General features: G+C 39.7%; 1 protein-coding gene across 1 annotated transcript in view; it reads right to left on the bottom strand.

Moving 5' to 3' along the window:
• Positions 1-19,638, bottom strand: part of Exoc6b (exocyst complex component 6B) — a 493,791-nt gene that overhangs the window by 165,792 nt on the left and 308,361 nt on the right. The window contains exon 19 of the mRNA XM_059258084.1: positions 4,010-4,151. Within this exon, the coding sequence (XP_059114067.1) occupies positions 4,010-4,151 (142 nt within the window). The remainder of the gene's footprint in view (positions 1-4,009; positions 4,152-19,638) is intronic.

Here is a 19,638-nt window from a genome sequence, read left to right as displayed (position 1 = left end):
ACAACACTTTTATGTAGCTTTTTTGTGTGTATGCTTAACCTGATAAAGTCTTTCAAGCTTCTTAAAAAAAATAGGTCAGTACCTTTTCCTAAGTGTGGAAATTTTTTCCATCAGTCATGTATTATATCCTTTATTATTACTACTTTTTGAGACAAGTTTTTTCTACATAGCCCAGATTGCCCTGGAGTTCACTATGTAACCCAACTCAGGCCGAACTTGAACTCACAATGTTCCTGCCTCTAACCTCCTTGTAGATGGGAGTTGCTGTGGATATTGCTCTGTATAAATAAACACTGATTGGCCAGTAGCCAGACAGGAAGTATAGGTGGGACTAACAGAGAGGAGAACTGAGGGAAGAGGAAGGCAGAGGGAGAGACTGCCTAGAGCTGCCGCCAGGACAAGGAAGATGTAAGGTACCAATAAGCCATGAGCCATGTGGCAAAGTATAGATTAATAGAAATAGGCTAAATATAAGAGTAAGAGCTAGACAATGATAGGCCTGAGCTAATGGCCAAGCAGTTTAAATAATATAAGCGTCTGTATGCTTATTTTATAAGTGGGCTCTGGGACTGACAGGACTTGGCGGGAGCTGGAAAGAAATTCTCCAGCTACAGGGAGTATATCATCTTACTTTTAAAATTACTGAATATATTACATTGTGTTTTCTAAAGCTCTTTTAACACACATTCCCACATCTAGTAGACTCATTTATACTTCCTACTTCGGATTCTATTATATGTCATATTTTGCAGTTCCTTGAACGTGATTTAAGTTTTTTGGTTTTGGGGGGTTTTTGCTTATAAAATTGTGGATGCTACATGTTATGTGTCTTCTTCCTTCAAAAATGACTGAGTTTCCCAGAGAATGTTTATTTTACTTGCAGAGTAGCTTTATTTCATCAAGTCTTGCTCCTAGTCTTAATTAGGGTAAGGCAAGACGACCCTTGGGTTAGTTTAAAGAAATATGTAAGAAACTCAGATAATCTATAACAAGCAAACAGTGAATTTGTTTTTGGGTTTTTTGTTGCTGTTGCTGGTTTTAAAATTGACAAAGAATCTGGATAGACATTTATCAAAAGATGATATGGGTAATCAATGAATAATGAGTATACAAAAATGGTTAGAGATACACAAACGAAAGTCACAATGAAATATCACTGCACATCTGTGGAACTAGCTATTATCAGAAAGAAAACATAGTCGGGAGGGCTAGCTCAGCAGTTAGACTGGCTGTTCTTCCTAAGGACCAAGGTTCAATTCCTATACAGTGACTCAAAACATCTGTAACTCCAGTTCCAGGTGATCCAATGCCCTCTTTTGGCCTCAGTGGGCACCAGGCATGTACATAGTATGTATGTATTTTTTTTAAAAAGATAATAGATAAGCATAAAAGAGAGCATGAAGGAAATGAAACTACACTGCTAGCAGAATGTGAATTTCAATACAGTAGTTATGATATATAGTGCACACTGAAAAGAGCCACCTTATGATCTACTCCAAAGAAAATCAAATCTTTTCCAAAGACTTTCCATGTTTATCACAGTACACAACAGCTAAGACATGAGCTCAAGCTCTTTCATGAGTGGGTGAGTAGATAAGAAACTGTGGCTTCCTTACACAATGAACATTATATGGCCTTAACACAGAAAAAAACATTGCCATTTATGACAAGATGGAAAACCTGGAGGCCAACATATTAAGTGAAATAAACAAAGAAAAGAAACACAAATAGTGTATAATTTTACTTGAGTATGGATCTGGAAAAGCCAAATTCCAAAGTGAAGAATAGAGAAGACAAGGGATGGTGGCCAGGAGAGTGAAGGCACTGGAGAAGTATAGATCAAAGGATTAAAAATTCTAATTTGACGGCAGCAAGTTGAAGAGATTTATGGTACAACATGATGACTACAGCAATGTGTTATACTCTTGAAAAACTGTTCAGAAATGTGAAATGTAAAAAAGGTGTGGAGTATTGTACAATTTATTAGTTCAATTTAGCCATTCTACAACACATATACACATACACACACTTCAAAACACACTGCGACTACAATTATATACAACTAAGAAATAAGCTGACAGTTTCTGCGGAGCCTGAACTGCAGAAACCTGTGGTCTGCTGATACATAAGATGTTTCACTGGGTAGCTGACACCTCAAGGTCTTGGAGGACACGAAGGCCCCTGGCTCCTAGCCACTTCACAGACTCCAGTGGCTGCTCTGTTGTCTGTCAAGCATCATAGGTTTCCTGCATATGGCAACTTACTGGTGGCCAAAGGCTCTAGTGCTGCCACACTGCAGATTTCCAGAGCTCCTCCTCTGATATCCCAGCTGTATCATCAGCCCCACACTCCTTATCTGGTGGGGGTTTTGTTGTTCTTTTTCCTGGTGATAGAGTGCTGTTGTTTTGCTGTTAAACAGTGTCTGCAGCTTGAAGCCAAGGGAAACTGAGCAGTTTCTGTGCTGCTGCTCTCTGAAAAACCATGGCTTATATGGTCTGCTGTCCAGTGCATGGACACAGCTGTTTCACAGAGTTAGCTAATTTTACAGATGTTTATGGTGATACTTTATGATGACTAGAAATGGAAATCCCTATGAATGCCATTTAAAAGACCAAATGAAACAAACTGAGCAGTTAATGTTAGTGGCCAAGGGAAGGAAGCAATTAAACAGTCCTACCCAGCTGCAACACCTATGAGCCACTACAATTACCAGCATGACATGATATGGATAAAAATGTGCATGCTGGTGGTAACCAACAGCTACTTGGACTTAAGCTCCATTCAACAGAAGGGAAATCATGCCTGATACTGGTAAACTAGCCAGCTTTGTAGTGCTAGTGACATCAATGACCTTAGAAAAAACTCTCCTATGGCTTCTTTGCTAGACCAGCATAGTTCCATACTACATTCTAAACCTTATCTTTATATCCACAGATAAATGTATCTACCACTTCTCATCAAAGAAGTTTCTCTTTAAAGCAAATGGAGACCATCACAGAAAACCGCAACTGGACATAATGCAGAGATCAACAGATCATGGGAAGCCCAGCCTAAAGGGATACACCTACAATATAGGTCATGCACCTGTGGTTCAGGGAACATGGCAGGAAAAGGGGCAGAAAGGTTGTGAGAGACAGACTACCAGGGAGTCTGCTGTGAAAATCTCTCCTAGACATAGCTGTGTAGACAAGACCAAAACAATGGCAAATATCAAATGTACATGTTAATAAGGAATGGGGAAAAATCTACAATGAACTACAGGCAACTAATTGGGAGAAGAATTAGTCTTTCCTCAGTATGAGCTCCCTTATTGGCTGGCCAGTACAGAGTGGGTAGCCTTGAAACCATATACATACCACCAAAAAACATACTCAGCAGATTATATATATGTACATATATATATATATATATATATACACACACACACACACACACACGCACACGCACACGCACACACATACACACACACATATATATATACATATATGTATGTAACAATAATAATTAAAAAAAGGGGCTATCAACTTGGAAGTTGTAGGAATCACGGTGGGTTCAAAGGAGGGTAACTGGGAGGGGCTGGAGTGAGAAAAAGAGGGGGGAAAGAGATGTAATTATGTTTCAATTTAAAACATATTTTAAAAAGCCAACATAAAAATAAAAATAAGGCCGGGCAGTGGTGGCGCACGCCTTTAACCCCAGCACTCGGGAGGCAGAGCCAGGCGGATCTCTGTGAGTTCGAGGTCAGCCTGGACTACCAAGTGAGTCCCAGGAAAGGCGCAAAGCTACACAGAGAAACCCTGTCTCAAAAAACAAAAAATCAAAAACAAAAACAAAACAAAAAAATAATAAAATAAACAAAACACCTTGTAAGATACCTTTACCATCCAGATATTTTTTGACACCATGAAGAACACTGACTTGACAGACCTAAAACTTTTTGCTTTTTCTTTCATATCAGAGACAACATAAGTTTATAAAATAAGCAAGCAAAAAGAGTTCACTGACTTACGTTCACATTCTCTGACATCCAGGTTGAATTGCTGCAATGCTCCCAAAGTAAGCTGCCTTACTTCTGCTTCCAACAACAGTTGCATCAAGGATGTGGCTAAATGCTTGCAAGCTGACATACAGGCTGTCTGGGCCACCTTTCCCTGAAATAAAAACACATAAACCAAAAAGTTAGTGGGTTAAAATGAAATGCCATCTAAATCTATTTATTCATTTGTTTATTTATTTAAGATAGCGTCTCACGTATCCCAGGATGGCGTTGTACTTGCTATGTAGACAAGAATTTCTAACCTTACTGTCTCGACCTCACAAGTGTTGAGGTTGTGGGTGGGCACCACCATGCCTAGGTTATGGGGTGCTGGGATCAAACTGAGGTCTTTGTGCATTCTAGGCAAGCACTCTATCAACCGTGGATATCCCCAGATATTAAAGTTTAAATAACTTACTCTATTCTTCAGTTAGGAATTTCTTTAAGGTTCTCCCTATCACAATACTCATATATCTAATAGCCTTGGAATTAAACATATGTTAACATCAATTATTTTAAATAGTGACTCCAATTCCACTGGTCATGGTAATTAGAACAGTAAGCTATATTCACAAAACCCAACTATGGAGCCAAGAAAAATATTTTAAAAATTAACAGTAGAGAAGCAATATTCAAAAATGGGAAGTAAACTGAGACAGAATGTTACAAGGGGAATAAATTTGAAAAAGTCTCTTCTAAAAAAATTCTTTATAAGTTCTAGCAAGTCTCTAGATATAAGCCAGTACTTACTGCTCTACGAATTGCCAGTAAATTCAAAACAAAAATGGCCTCCAAAATGTAATTAAAAGGTTGGATTTTGTTTTCTTAGAAAATGTTGAGATTTACAAATGAATTCTAAGCTAACTTTAAAAACAGATTTAAAATGAATACTATTTTTATTAAAGTATTCAAAATACTTAGATATTCACAAATAATGCAAACACAGTTTGTGCGCCTAGATGACACCATTAATTGCTGTCCTACTTTGCATCAGAAGTGGCCATTATCAGTATTAGGTTATGTACACTGTAAGCACAATTCTGAGGGGATCGGGTGTGGCTCAATGATAGACAACTTGTCTAATGGTGCCTGAGGCCTTGGGATCCATCTCTAGCACCACAAAGAGAAAAAAAGAAATGCTGCTATGATAAATATATATAGCCACATCTATACCACACTTCCCTTATTAAGGATCCTGTCATAGTCTGCTATGGAATGAGATTCTTTTGGATTACATCTTTAAGCTTTCTTCCTCCTTAAACAGGAAATTATCACCCCTTATTTCCCCCAATTATATGAATGTGGAGGTTCAAATCATCTCTCATATAGAGATACCTTAGGCCAATGCTTAACTTAGGCACTAACTTGCTACTCTTTTGGTGTCTTTACTGAAAGTTTGGGGAGAAGTGGAATCTGAACATTTCCCTTCTTTGTATGAATCCTGGTAACAACTCACCTTCTACACATTGGCAGTTTTGTGTCTGTTTATTATTTTGCTTGCCTGATCTCATAGATTTCACTTTACATGTGGAAAAAGTAGCCTCAACTTCCCAAGGATCCCAATGCTTATTTCTCACTCTATTCCTCAAGATAGCTTCCTCAACACTTAACTACTTCCTTGAACCCAGCAGTCACTTTGTCCCAAGCTCTGGCCACAGTCATCTTAGACCAACAGTACTGCCATTCTTCAGGGTTGAACAGCAGGAGACGGTGGGGCTCTGATTATTTTCTTTCTCTGGGATAACCACCCTGCACTGCTAGCTGTGCAACAGAAAGCATCTAGTCTAGGACTCAAGGTCAAAGCTGCTACTAGTTACTGTATCATGATTAGCAATGGGTATCTCATCTTTTTTTTCTGTAATATACTTATACAAAGTATATATTAATAACTATATAGGGATAATCTTATTTTTCTTGAAAATTTCTAAGTTTCAGTTATTGTCCTCTGACCCTATCACATCTGTAAGAATTCCACTATTATTTGTACTACCAACAATGTACCTTTGTTCTCTATCAGCTTTTAAAAGAGAGTTTCTTTTCTTCTTCTTCAGAGATAGGGTTTCTCTGTATAATTGCCCTCCCTGGCTGTCCTGGAACTCACTTTGTAGACCAAGCTGGCCTCGAACTCACAAAGATCTGCATCTTTTTGTATCTTAAAACACAGGGATTCATGTAGACTAGGCTGATCTCAAACTAGCTATTGAGCTGAGGAGCGGTCTTGCATTCCTGATCCTCATGTCTCTACTGCCCAAATACAGGATTACAGACTTGTAATATCACATACACTCTAGGCAGTGACAGGAATGAACACAGGGCTTGATGTGTGCTGGGTAAGCATTCTACCAACTAAGCTACATCCCAGCTCCACTAAGATTTCTTTTTCTCTACATTTAACATCAGCAACCTCACCATTATTTATCTACAAAGTATGTTCTTTCAATGTACTACACATTTCTATGACTTTCAGAATCTGGAGTAAGGCATCTTTGCTGTGGATGCCTTTCTGTATGCTATGAATATGTGTTGTTCTGATCAGTTAATAAATAAAGCTGTATTGGCCTATGGCAAGTCAGTTTAGAGGTAGGCAGGAAATGCAAGCAGATAGACAGGAAGAGAAAGGCAGGGTCTGGAAAGAGACATCAGCCAGCCACCCAAAGAGCAAGATGCCAGCAGACCAGTAAAGCCACGGAACATGTGGCAAAACACAGATAATAGAAATGGGTTAATTTAAGATATAAGAGCTAGCTATCAAGAAGCTTGAGCCATAGGCCATGGCCATACAGTTCGTAACTAATATAAGCCTCTGTATGTTTATTTGGGTCTGAGCAGCTGTGGGACCAGGCAGGACACAGAAAAACTTCTGACTACACATCTTCTCTAGTATGGAGGCACCTTGAGCACCAATTCCTTGAATGATGCTTTTGTACTGCCATCTCTCTTTCCTCTCCCAAAACACTGAGAGTAGACAGGCCCACAAGGCCTACATAAACACAGTATGATAGTTTGAATGTAATCGGCCCCCATAATCTTATAGGCACTATTAGGAGGTGTGGCTTTGTTGAAGTGGGTCTGGCCTCGTTGGAGGAAGTGTGTCATTGTGGGGATGGACTTTGAGGTTTCCTATGCTCAAAATACTGCCTAGTGTCTCAGTCGACTTCCTGTTGCCTGCAAGACTTAGGACTCTCAGCTATTACTCCAGCACCACACCTACCTGCATGCTGCCAAGTTCCCCGTCATAATGATAATGGATTAAACCTCTGAAACTGTAAGCGAGCCACCCCAATTAAATGTTTTACTTTATAAGAGTTGCCATGTTCATGGAGTCTCTTCACAGCAATAGAAACTCTAACTAAGACACTCAGTTAGTTGCATGTTGGGTTTTTTTCTATAATACACTCAGTAGAAACCATCTTTGAAATCTCAATCTTTTTGAGGGCTAGTGATATATGACATTGTCCTCTTGAGATGCTGAACAGATAATGTGGATAATGGCTATCCACAGACACAGAATATCAAGAGCCAACAGCATGCTATGCTCTACTGGCCTTCAATGTGTTAGATACACTGTCAACTTCCTATTAGGATAGGTTTATTAGGATATATTCTCATTAGGTGAATAAAATGGACCTTAGACCTTTCAACTATTCTCCACAAATTTCCTTTTTCTCTGTGTGTGCTGGGGGGGTGGGAGGGAAGAGATTTTTTTTCTGTTTCTTTTTCCTCCTACTTTTTTCTAGTTTTGGACAAGATCTTGGGATATGGTCAAGGCTAGCTCAAATTTGCATTCTCATTTCACCTACCAAGTTGCACTACCACATTCAGCTAATCTAGGTGCTTTCTACAGATTTGACCTTAGGTTTATTTATCTTGAACTGAGCTTTGAGTTTACTCTTGTACTGGCTGATTTTGTGTGTCAACTTGACATCAAGATAGTCATTAGAGAGGCAGAAGCCTCAGCTGACGAAATGCCTCCATGAGATCTAACTGTAAGGCATTTTCTCAATGATCAATAGAGGAGGGTCTAGCCCCCGGTGGGTGGTGCCATCTCTGGGTTGGTGGTCCTGAATTCTATAAGAAAGCAGGCTGAGCAAGCAGGGAAAGCAAGCCCATAAGCAGCACCCCTCGATGGCCTCTGCATCAGCTCCTGCCTCCAGGTTCTCGCCCTGTTTGAATTCCTGTCCTGGCTTCCTTCAGTGATGAACAGCAATGTGGATGTGTAAGCCAAATAAACACTTTCCTCCCCAACTTGTTTTTTGGACATAGTCTTTTGTTGCAGCCACAGAAACGCTAACCAAGACAATTGTTCAATGTATTCAATGTACCTTTCAAAATTCATGTAATAAAACCAACTGCAGTAATGTACATCTGTAATCCTAACATTCACGGGGTAGAAGACTAGGGTTTGAAGCCAGCCTGGTGTAAGACACTCCTTTCCCCCCCCCCCCATATGAATCTTTAATTTCAGATTTACTATTTTAGAATGAACAATGAATCTTAATCCCGTTCAAATAACCCATCTTTTTTGGTATTTTGTCCATTTTTCCTACTATGGTGGTTTGAACGAAAATGACCCTCAAAAGGAGTGGCACTACCGGGAGGTGTGGCTTGGTTGGAGTAGGTGTGCCCTTGTTGGGGGAAGGTGTCACTGTTGGGGGCAGGCTTTGAGGTCTCATATATGCTCAAGCTTCTCTCACTGTGCCACAAAGACCAGTTCCTGTTGCCTGCAAGATGTAGGATTCTCAGCTACTTCTCTAGAACCATGTCTGCCTGAATGCTACCATACTCCCTGCCATATTCTACCCACCATGATGATAATGGACTAAACCTCTAAAACTGTAGCTACTACCTCAATTAAATGTTTTCCTTTATAAGATTGCCATGTCTCTTTGCAGCAATAGAAACCCTAAGACACCTACCCTGAAGATTTGTTGTTGTTGTTTGTTTCTTTGGTTTTCTTCTTATGTTAACATCAACATGTGAATCATCTCAGGACCTACACTTATCAACTACGTGAATTTTTATTCTAAGTCAGCTTTTCCTTCTCATTAGCATTTTAGAAAGTCTTGGTTTGTACACATGCCTTGCAGGTGAGATGCTATACAGTCTCCAGATTAACTTCTCAGCCTCAACAGAGTTTGGAATTTTGTTCTAGCAAGCAGCTAGACAGGTTGATTGTCTTGGTTTTGTTAGACTTGTTTTTAACTTTATTATTATGGATCTATGCTCATCTTGTCTTTACTCTTGGGGCCTTGTTGTTAATTCTTGTGCATGGCCCTCCTGGCATTTCAGCTAAACAGCATAGTTTTCACTAGCTCTCTCCAGAGACACAATCCTCTATGTATCTGTCTGGCAACTTCTGGAATGTCTGCTGAGTTCACAGTCTTCAGCAACAATTATCTTTCCAATCCTGCAAAGTCTCCCTCTGCCTCTGTAGCTTAACACTAGCCAACAATCAAGAGTAACTTAATGAAGTTTGGTGGGTTTGTTTTTTGGGAGGGATAAAGTTCTTTCTCTTTTCCCACTTATTTGGTATTCTGCTTATTTAATTATAGTGCCACTATTATCACAAACATTGACTGAAGCACCTCCTTCATTGGCAATGCTATGATTTCATATTTTCTCCAAAATTTACAGTAGTTTGTCACTAAAGAAGATAAGTCCAACATTAGTGATACACATCCAGTACCTTAAAAGAATCTTTGTTTTCTTTTTCTTTTTGTTTTAATTTTGTTTTAGTCTTTTTATTTTATTTTATTTTATTTTATTTTAAAGACAGATTTTTACTATGTAGTCTAGGCTGGCCTTAAAACTTGCACCAATGCTTCTGCCTGGGCCTTCACAGCAGCAGGATTATAGGTGTGCACTGTTAAAACCAGTAATTGCAGGGTCTCACTATACACCCCTGAGGTAGTTTAAATGTAATTGGCCCCCAAAATCTCATAGGAAGTGGCATTATTAGGAGTTGTGGCTTTGTTGAAGTGGGTATGGCCATGGTGGAGGAAGTGTGTCACTATGGGGGAAGGTTTTGAGGTTTCCTATGCTCAGGATACTGCCTAGTGTCTCAGTTAACTTCCCGTTGCCTGCAAGACACAGGACTCTCAGCTACTACTCCAGCACCACATCTGCCTGCATGCTGTTATGCTTCCTATCATGATGATAATGAACTGAACCTCTGAAACTGTAAGTGAGCCCCTTCAATTAAATGTTTTCTTTGTAAGAGTTGAGATAGTAATCATGTCTCTTCACAGCAATAGAAACCTCAACTATGACAAGCACAGACTGGCTTCCAACTTGTCAGCCTTCTACTTCTGTCTCCTGGTTGTTGGTATTTCAGCGTGTGCCACCACACCTGGCTCAGAATCTTTTTAATTTACCAATATACATCAAACCTGAGGTGGGTGGGGCAACCCTGTAAGAGTCATTTAAAGAAAGTCTTCAGAGTTAACAGTTTCCTGTGTCTAAGTACTAAGTACTCAGTACTTTCCATTACCACTTGGCAAACATTTTTGCTTCATAAAAAAATCTGTGTGTCTTTTCAATTAAATTTGACAATAAAGGATGAGGAGTGAAACCATTAATGAGTGCACATATATAAACATGTCATAGAACACTGGCTTTTACCTTTTTCTCCATTTTACTATGTGCAAACTAAGATTATTTTAATGATTGAGTTAAAAAAAAATCAATGCTATATACAGCACAGTCCCTAGATTGCACTAAGTGGTCAGCAAGTGCAACACATTTAAAATTTTTATTCCTACAGTGCTAAATATGGAAAAGTGGTGAAAAAAGCCATTGGGTATATGTTCTTAAAATGTGTTTTATGGATACAGAGTATTTTATTGCTCACGTCTTCTACAGAAACACATGAATTTCTTCTTTTAAACCAAGTAATTCTGTCTACAGAAAAAAGGGAAAGTGCACTTCCTTCTGAAGCAAATCAAGGGAAGCATGCAATTAAATGCTAAATTGAGCAGAGTAAATTTTAAACCCTATCTGATTTTAGAAGAAAGGGTTATAAGGCCAAAATAGTTACAGAAGCTTCACAAGAGTGGTGGGATCACTGGGGGAGCCTCATCACATTCCAGGCACAGCAACTGAACATTTTCTCAACTGACTTACAAGTCAAAATAAAAGTAATACAAAGTGTTCTAAAAAGAGCAACTACTGCATTCTGAGCTTCCACAGAATGAATCCTCCCAGCAAACCACAAAAACTTCCTTTTTCTCTCTCTAACTCCTGTTTAGGTTACAGGTCAATTTCCTTCAGCCTACCCATTAACACAGAAATGTTTTTGAAAGTATTCAGTCACAGTTGTGCTTCCCATTTTACCAGATGGCAACCTAGATGCCAACAAATCAGACTCAAATATTAATGAGGAAAAGGTCATGATGAGGTAATCTCCAAGGTTCTACTGGTTCCTGTTCTCTGACCCTATCCAATTCCCCCTGCCCTTTCTCCAGGCCTCTTTCTACATACATTTACAATCATGGGCTCATTTTCAAGAGACACCCTCTGGACTGTAATTTCACTTGAAATATGTTTCAAGTGAAGGACTCCCAGATGCCAGATAGCAACCCAAGGGTGACCAGCAGACACAAGAGTTCCCAATTAAAGGGAAGAGGAAAACCCACTAAAACCCAAATCTGATTTTGAAATTTGATTTTTAATTACTAGAACATGGGTAAGAGGAGGAAAATAAGAAACCCCTCTTTCAAACTTTCCAACAAGCTATCTAATAAAGTGACAAAGCAGAGCATATTAAAATATTAACCAAAGCTTCCAGGAAAACCTGTATAATCTCAATTGTTTATTCAAGACCTTTACAAACCTCATAAAAAATTAAGTGGGTTTGGAAAAAACACACCACAGCCATAGGAGAAAGTTTACAAAACACAATGGTGCCGACGCCTGCCTGTCTGCCAGCTAGTCCCTTTAACTCCAATGTAGGACTTATTACTCAGTTCCTAACTGGTCAGTCAGTCCCTACATAAGAGAACTTCTCCTCCCAAACACCTCATTAGCTGCCTTGCCTTCTTGCTTTCTTGAGCTAATGCATCCTGTACATGTTCTGCTTCTTTATGCTCTGCCAATAACAAATGCTTCATTTCAGAATACTTAAAACCTTGAGGTGATTCTCAGAGGAAACTCATTTAAAAGCTTCTTTATGTGAATTTAACCAGATCTTTAATTAATCTCACTCTGGGAGAACAGTATCTGAGCAGCATGTCCATTTATGAGCATCCACAGTAAGATAAGACAGGCCTGAAGAGAAGCAAGGTTCTGGCTCCCATCAACTTTTGATCAATCTGAGCCTTTCACTCATGTGACCTTAATAGCACTAGTTAATCTTAGTTGTACACAACTTCCTCACAAGCAAACAGGGATAACAATGCCAGTCTTAACTGTGCAATAAATGAAAATGAAATCAGAGCTGTTCAACCTGCAACAGGAGGAGGGGGTAGCTACTTTGTTACAAGACACACTTACAACTTAAATATGACCGCCCATGATTTAAGGAAATTGAAAGCAAAATTGCTTGAGTTTCCCAGGCAGAATTAAATACTCTACATTTCATAAAAAGTAGCTACAGAAAAATTCAACATAAAATGTTAACATGAGCTAAGCTAAGCAATAATCACCCTTCTGACAACAAGAAATCCATTCTGAATTCATTATATTGTAGGAAATAGATATACGCAAAAAAAATCACTGTTTGGAAAGAAAAATATTCGTACGTCATTCACATCACAAGAAAATGGGCATATCTCTCCATTCCTTTTGTTTTCCCTTCTGAATTGCTTGAGAAGCGAGTTATAAAGAGGAAACTCCTTTAGGCATTGTACAAAGGCTCCAAAACATGTTGACTATTAGAAAGTAAGAACCTCAAAAGCCTTGTTCATTAGGAATTCAATATCACACAACTCCTTAAAGCATAATGAAGTCAACAGCTAATGAAATGAACACTCACAATCCATCCAGCTAACAGCCCCTTCAATGCAGCTTTCCTCTGGTACTCCCAAAAGCAGATCCAGAAAAAGATGAAAAACTTCAAAATGTTAAAATGAAGATCAATGAAACCAGAGACAAAGTAAAAAACTCAGTGGAAAAAAATTCCCCTTGAATTCTGACTATGGAACAAGAGGCATGCTCTAAAAGCCCTCCACTATTCATACACAGTTCTGGATGATCCTGGTTAAAGCACCGTGAGCCTACTCTTTGCTGTTTCTCCTCTTTCATCAGAGGACTGTTTCATTTACTCCCTTCTAGGAGTAATTAGGCTTCTTTCTTATCTAAACATGAGGAGTTGAAAGGTGAAGAGCAAACCAAAGACAAAGACAAATCACAAAGCTAAGTGGTAAAACTAGCACATAAAATAATGGGTAAAAATATAGAAGAAGAAAGTAAATGTCATAGGAGAATTGTCATATATTACTATCTTCACACCTAACACAGAGTGTCACTACCTGTAAGCATTCTGAAATATAAAAGTCCCAACTGCCAAGACCTTCCTACAACATATAATAAATAGTACACTAAAACATGTAAGAAAACCATTGTGTAAACACCAAACACAAGAAGGCATAATGAGAGCAACAGACTATCACAGAATATACTAAGATTGACACTTCAAACCAGAAAAAAAAAATAATGGTCAGTAAGGTGGACTAACACTGTAGTAATGTGAATGCAGAGATATGCAACGCACTAGATGCTACCCAATGGTTAGTTAGGATAAACACTGTAGGAACAGCAAATAGCAATGCTGTGAAGCCTGAAGGATGCTCCATCATTAGCATTTCTTCTCTTTTAATTAAGTAAGCAATGGGTTCCATTACAGCACTGTCATACTTCTGCTTCATTATACTTGAATCTGATGTGTCCTTCCCTCTCAACATTAGCAGGTGAGCAAGTAGATCTCCAAAGAGCTAAACATGAACCTAAAAATTTTGGTACAGTAAATAAAACAAAACATTTATGTGATCACACATCTGATCACAAAAGTTAGAATTATAAATTTACAAAAATCATAAGAAAAAAACTTTACTCAGAGTAATGAAATATTTCTTATAGTATACATATTCTAATGATTAATTCAAAATTGATATAATGAACCTAGTAAAAATAAGAAGTCTTCTGTTAATAATTGCCTAAGAAAATGAAAAGAATAGACATAAAAAGATATTTAGATTAAGTAATACTGGTATACCATTAATCCTATAACTCAGCAACAACAACAAACCAATCCACTTTAAAATGAAGGGGAAGATCTAACAGGCCTATGACAGCAGACTATGAATAACCAAGGAGATTGTAGGAATGTTCATCACAATCAGGTGTTGAGGAGATAGAAAGCAAAAACTCAGAAAAATACCAGTGTACATTACTGAAGTACTCATTAGAATGACAAAAGTAATGTCGGCAAGAACTTTCCAAAGTTGCTTCTCTTACATACTGCTTTTGGGGAAATTTAACAGCACAATCCTTTCAAAAAAAAACATGTCAATTTCTTAAAAAGTTGAACATATTCATTTTTGATACAGAATAGAAATTAAAATAAACAGAACCCAGGTATAAGTTTTAAGATCACACAGAAGAGAAAACTAGATATTATTAGCCCCCAATTTAATGGAATTATAAATACAGAACAAGTTATGTGGTATGTGCTCATAATCTCAGTACTTGGGTGTTTGAGGTAGAAGTATCACAAGTTCTGGACCATCCTAGGCTACACAGAGTTCCAGGCCAGTCTGGCTACACAGAGAGTTAAAGGACAACATGGGCTATGTTTGACTCCATCTCAAACATAAGTAAGTGAATAAATAAGACAGTAAGTTAGGAAAAATTTTAAAAACCACACTAATATACCTAAAAAGTATTTGGTCAAAGTTACACATATACATAGTGGTCATCTAGCTAAAGGAAGTACCAAAAGCAAAGAAACACAACAGAATAGTTGGGTGTGGCATACCTATAATGCCAGCCTTGAGGAGGTCTATGCAGGAAGAACAGGAATTCAAGTTAAGTCTCAGCCACACAGTAAGATACAGGCCAGCCTGGATTACATGAGAGTCAAAACAATCAAACAGTAAGTCAATAGGAGCAGATGAGTGGCTCAGCGGGTCAGGACGGTTGCTGAGAGGCTGTTTACAAACAACATTGCCAGAAGTTACTCTTCTGAATTCCAGCAGTCATGGGATGAATATAGTCAGCAAACCAGATCCATAGTTTCTACTGCCAATGAATTATTAGTAAAACACAAATGTTTGTGGAAAACTGAAACTGCACCTGTTCTCCAGGTGTCCAGGTACTTTCCTGTGAGCACAGTTCTCTAAGCAGTGGTCACACTGTGTGTATGGCATTGCATTTCTAGACTGCAGAAAGTTCACAGCAGCTGTGTACAGGTTATTTGCAAGTGGGAAACCACTTAAGGTTAGGTGCTTGAACATCCACAGATTCTCATGGCTCTGAGGAGAGGCTGGAACCAGTCTCCCATGAATACCTAATGTTGACGATATATGCCATGGATCACAGATTCTCAATTTCATTTCCAGAGACAGTCCCCATGATTTTTGAAGGGATATTTCTAAAATACCAATTTTCCTTTTTTTGTAATCATCTAAGATCATAAAATAAGGGTGTCTACTGTAAAGACCCACAGAGGTTTCCTTACTTAACTTACTCAGGGTCTGAGAATCTGAGCTTGCTTTACCCAGCAGGGCTGCATAAGGGGATGATTTGACCAGGGGCATGGTTACCAGGTGTTTGGAGGGTCTACACTTGGCTGTTCGGGTGCTTTGATCTAGCAAGGGGGAGGTCTTTTGCCCTGCCCCTTGCCATTGTTATAAAAACCCTTTTGAATAAATGGAAAAAGCCATTGGGTATTGACCCAGGTCCTCCCGAAGCTATCCTGTGTTTCTGTTTTCCTCCTGTTTGCTATCTTTCTATTTACTATCTTGTTATCCCTCTCTCCTCCTCATAAAAAATCCCTGAAAAGGTGGGAGCAGCTGGGCGGTGGTGCCCACGCCTTTGATCCCAGCACTCGGGAGGCAGAGACAGGCAGATATCTGTGAGTTTGAGGCCATCCTGGTCTACAGAGAAAGATCCAGGACAGGCACCAAAACTACATGGAGAAACCCTGTCTCGAAAAACCAAAAAATGAATGAATGAATGAATGAAGAAAGAAAGAGAAGAGAAGAGAAGAGAAGAGAAGAAAAGAAAAGAAAAGAAAAGAAAAGAAAAGAAAAGAAAAGAAAAGAAAAGAAGTGAGTAGCAGTCCAGTCATCCTTGTTCCACATCTAGAAACCTCATCCAACTACTGAGGGATCTGGATGCAGAGAGCCATGACTAGGCCCCAGGTGGATCTCTGGGAGTCCAATTAACAAGAATGAGGAGGGTTTATATGAGCGAGAATTGTTGAGACCAAGGTCGGATAAAGCACAGAGACAAATAGCCAAACAAACGGAAACACATGAAATATGAACCAATGGCTGAGGGGTCACCAACTGGATCAGGCCCTCTGAGTGGGTGAGACAGTTGATTGGCCTGATCTGTTTGGGAGGCATCCAGGCAGTGGCACCGGGTCCTGTGCTCATTGCATGAGTCGGCTGTTTGAAACCTGGGGCCTATGCAGGGTCCCTTGGCTCGGCCTGGGAGGAGGGGACTGGACCTACCTGGACTGAGTCCACCAGGTTGATCTCAGTCTGTGGGGAAGGCTTTGCCCTGGAGGAGATTGGAATGGGGGGCGGGTTGGGGGGAAGGTGAGGGGGGCGGGAGGGGGGAGAACAAGGGAATCTGTGGCTGATATGTAGAACTGAATTGTATTGCAAAATAAAAATAAAAAAAAGAAAAGAAAAGAAAAGAAAAGAAAAGAAAAGAAAAGAAAAGAAAAGAAAAGAAAAGAAAAGAAAAGAAAAGGTGGGAGCTGGCCTCCCACAGTCTACCTTAACATAATTCTTATGTGATTTCAGTACTTCAACCTACCTTTGTGTTTACAATTAAGCCTGTAGCAAATCAGGATCATTTTATCACAAGTAAGCTATTACTTACAAAGAGACTTCTGTGTAATTGTATGAAGTTAAAGTCAAACTAGCTTGTCAAACAATACAAAGACAGTCCTCACAGGAGGCTAAATGTGAAAGAAATAACACCAACTTTATGTAATTTAATAATACCCATGCTAAATACAGCAATTTAGTTAGCAAAACAATAACACTGAAACTACTAAACCATTTTACTGGCTGTAAATGTTTAAATCTGTTATAGTTTTATAATTGTACAACTGTCTATTTACTATATGCATACTTTATATTATTGTATAAAATATATTTATATGGTATTTATGCCTACTTCATGTTTATACATATATGGGTAATACTACCAAAAACAGAAACTTCAATTGAAATTTTATCTTGGGAAATGTGGCATCCTGGGTTTATCTAAAACACAGAAACTATGAATTAGATATATTATTTTAAACACACACACCCACACACAAACATAATAAAGGCATGCTCAAAAGAAAGGCAGTCTTTGGGTGCTGGAAATGAGCAAGAAACTAAACGCCAGAGGAATCAGAGCCGATGTTGATTGTCTCAGAGCTAGAAGGACATGAAGTCAGAACTATATAACAGCTGTGTACCACATTTGAATGCGAATACAGTTCTAGGAACTGGATAATAAAGAGCCTGACATGCTGTATTTTGGTTGAAAGGTGATCAGAACAAGACAACAAGGAGCTTTGTCTCCTCTGTATAGCTAATGGTAGTGGAAAATTGGCTCACCCAAAAGAAATTAACTGCAAGTATGGGTTTGAGTCAGAACTCATGATAGACAAGCAGTATAGGAATCCCTAAGGTAAACTCTGAAAACAGGCTGGTGAGACACATGAGATAGCACCAACTGCAAGTGTAAAGGAGCTGTGGGGATGCTTTGATTATCTGAGAAACAGGAGTTTGCATGGGATATGAGGTTGTTCCCATTAAAGATCAGCAAAAAGTCAAAAATTAAATCTACTTAAGAAACAACTGCTTAGGAGGAAAAAAAATCTCTGCATAGAAAATAAGAACACAGAAACCTGGAATAAAGAATTTTTTAAAGGCACATGAATACATGTTTATAGGATAACACAAAAAGTATTTAAATCATAGTGAAATGATAAAACACTGCAGGAGGGAAGGGGACTTACAGGAAGATATTGTTGCTGAAATTGAAAATGAATGGGTGACAGCACTGGGGATGCTGGTTCATGCCACCCCTAAGGCTGAGGCAAGAAGACCAGTACAAGTTTGAGAAGTCTGGGCTACAAAGTAAGTTCTAGGCTACCCTGGGCTACTGAGTGAGAGCCTACATTAAAAAAACAACCCCCCCCCAAAAAAAAAAAACGAAAACCACACCCCTCATTTGCCATGTGGTGGTGAGGTCCAGGGAACGATGCCTTCTCCCCATCTTTGCCCCTGTCACCTGTGGTAGGTGAGGGACCTGATCCTCCCCCTTACCAGCTGCAGCACTTGGGAAAGTGGACCTTGCACCTTGCCTGGGCAGCACAGTAGAGCTGACCCTGTTGGCTGAGGTGTGGGTGACCCTGATGTGAGCATGGGAGAACTTGTCCTCATTACTCATCTGTCTTGTGGTGACATGAACAAGAGAGAGATGCCCCCCCACTCCTGCCCATCAACACCTGAGGCAGATGAAAGAGCTGGTCCTGAGATCATAAGAACAAGAGAGCTGTTCCTGTCCCCCACCAGCTTGACACTGGGGAAAGTAGGCCCTACACCTTGCCTGGGCAGCACAATAGAACCAACCCTGTTAGCTGAGGGGTGGGTGAGCCAGCTCTGAAGTTGTGAGTATGGGAGGGCTGTCCCCAATACTTATCTGTCATGCAGTGGTGTTGGTGGGGGAAAGATGCCCCCTTATCTCTCGACCCTTACTGCCTGCCACCGACGAGCGAGCTGACCCTCCCCCTTACCAGCTGCAACACTCAGGAAAGCAGGCCCTGCTCCTCACCTAGACAGCACATAGAGCTGACCCTGTTGGCAGAGGTGCAGGTGAGATATCCCTGAGGGTGTAAAAGTGGGATAGATAGCCACAACCCCCTCATCTGCCATGTGGTGGTGAGGGAAAGGAAAAGAAGTACTCCCCTACTGGGGGATGTCTTTCTGTACGTTGTGAATAGATGTTGTTCCCATTGGTTAATAAATAAGCTGATTTGGCCTATGGCAAGGCCTAGAGGCAGGCAGGAAATTTGAAAGAGACAGGATAGAGAAAAGTGGAGTCTGGGGAGAAGTTGGGAGAAGCAAGATGTAAAAGTATCAGTAAGCCATGAAGCCACGTGACAATGCATAGATTAATAGAAATAGGTTAATTTAAGATATAAGAGCTAGCTAGCAAGAAGCCTGACCCATAGGCCATACAGTTTGTAAATAATATATGCCTCTGTGTGTTTACTTGGGATCAAGCGGGTACAGGATGTGGGAGGGAGAGATTCATCTCAACCGCTGGGCCAGGCAGGACCTGAGAAACCTTCCAGCTACAAAGCACTCCCCTCCCATTGACCCTGCTACCTGTGGTGAGTGAGGAACCTGATCCTCCCCCTTAACAGC

This window comes from Peromyscus eremicus, chromosome 3 (assembly GCF_949786415.1).
Source record: "Peromyscus eremicus chromosome 3, PerEre_H2_v1, whole genome shotgun sequence".
Taxonomy (NCBI): domain Eukaryota; kingdom Metazoa; phylum Chordata; class Mammalia; order Rodentia; family Cricetidae; genus Peromyscus; species Peromyscus eremicus.
Note: the sequence above shows the minus strand (reverse complement) of the source record. Positions and strands in the feature narration are given on the sequence as shown.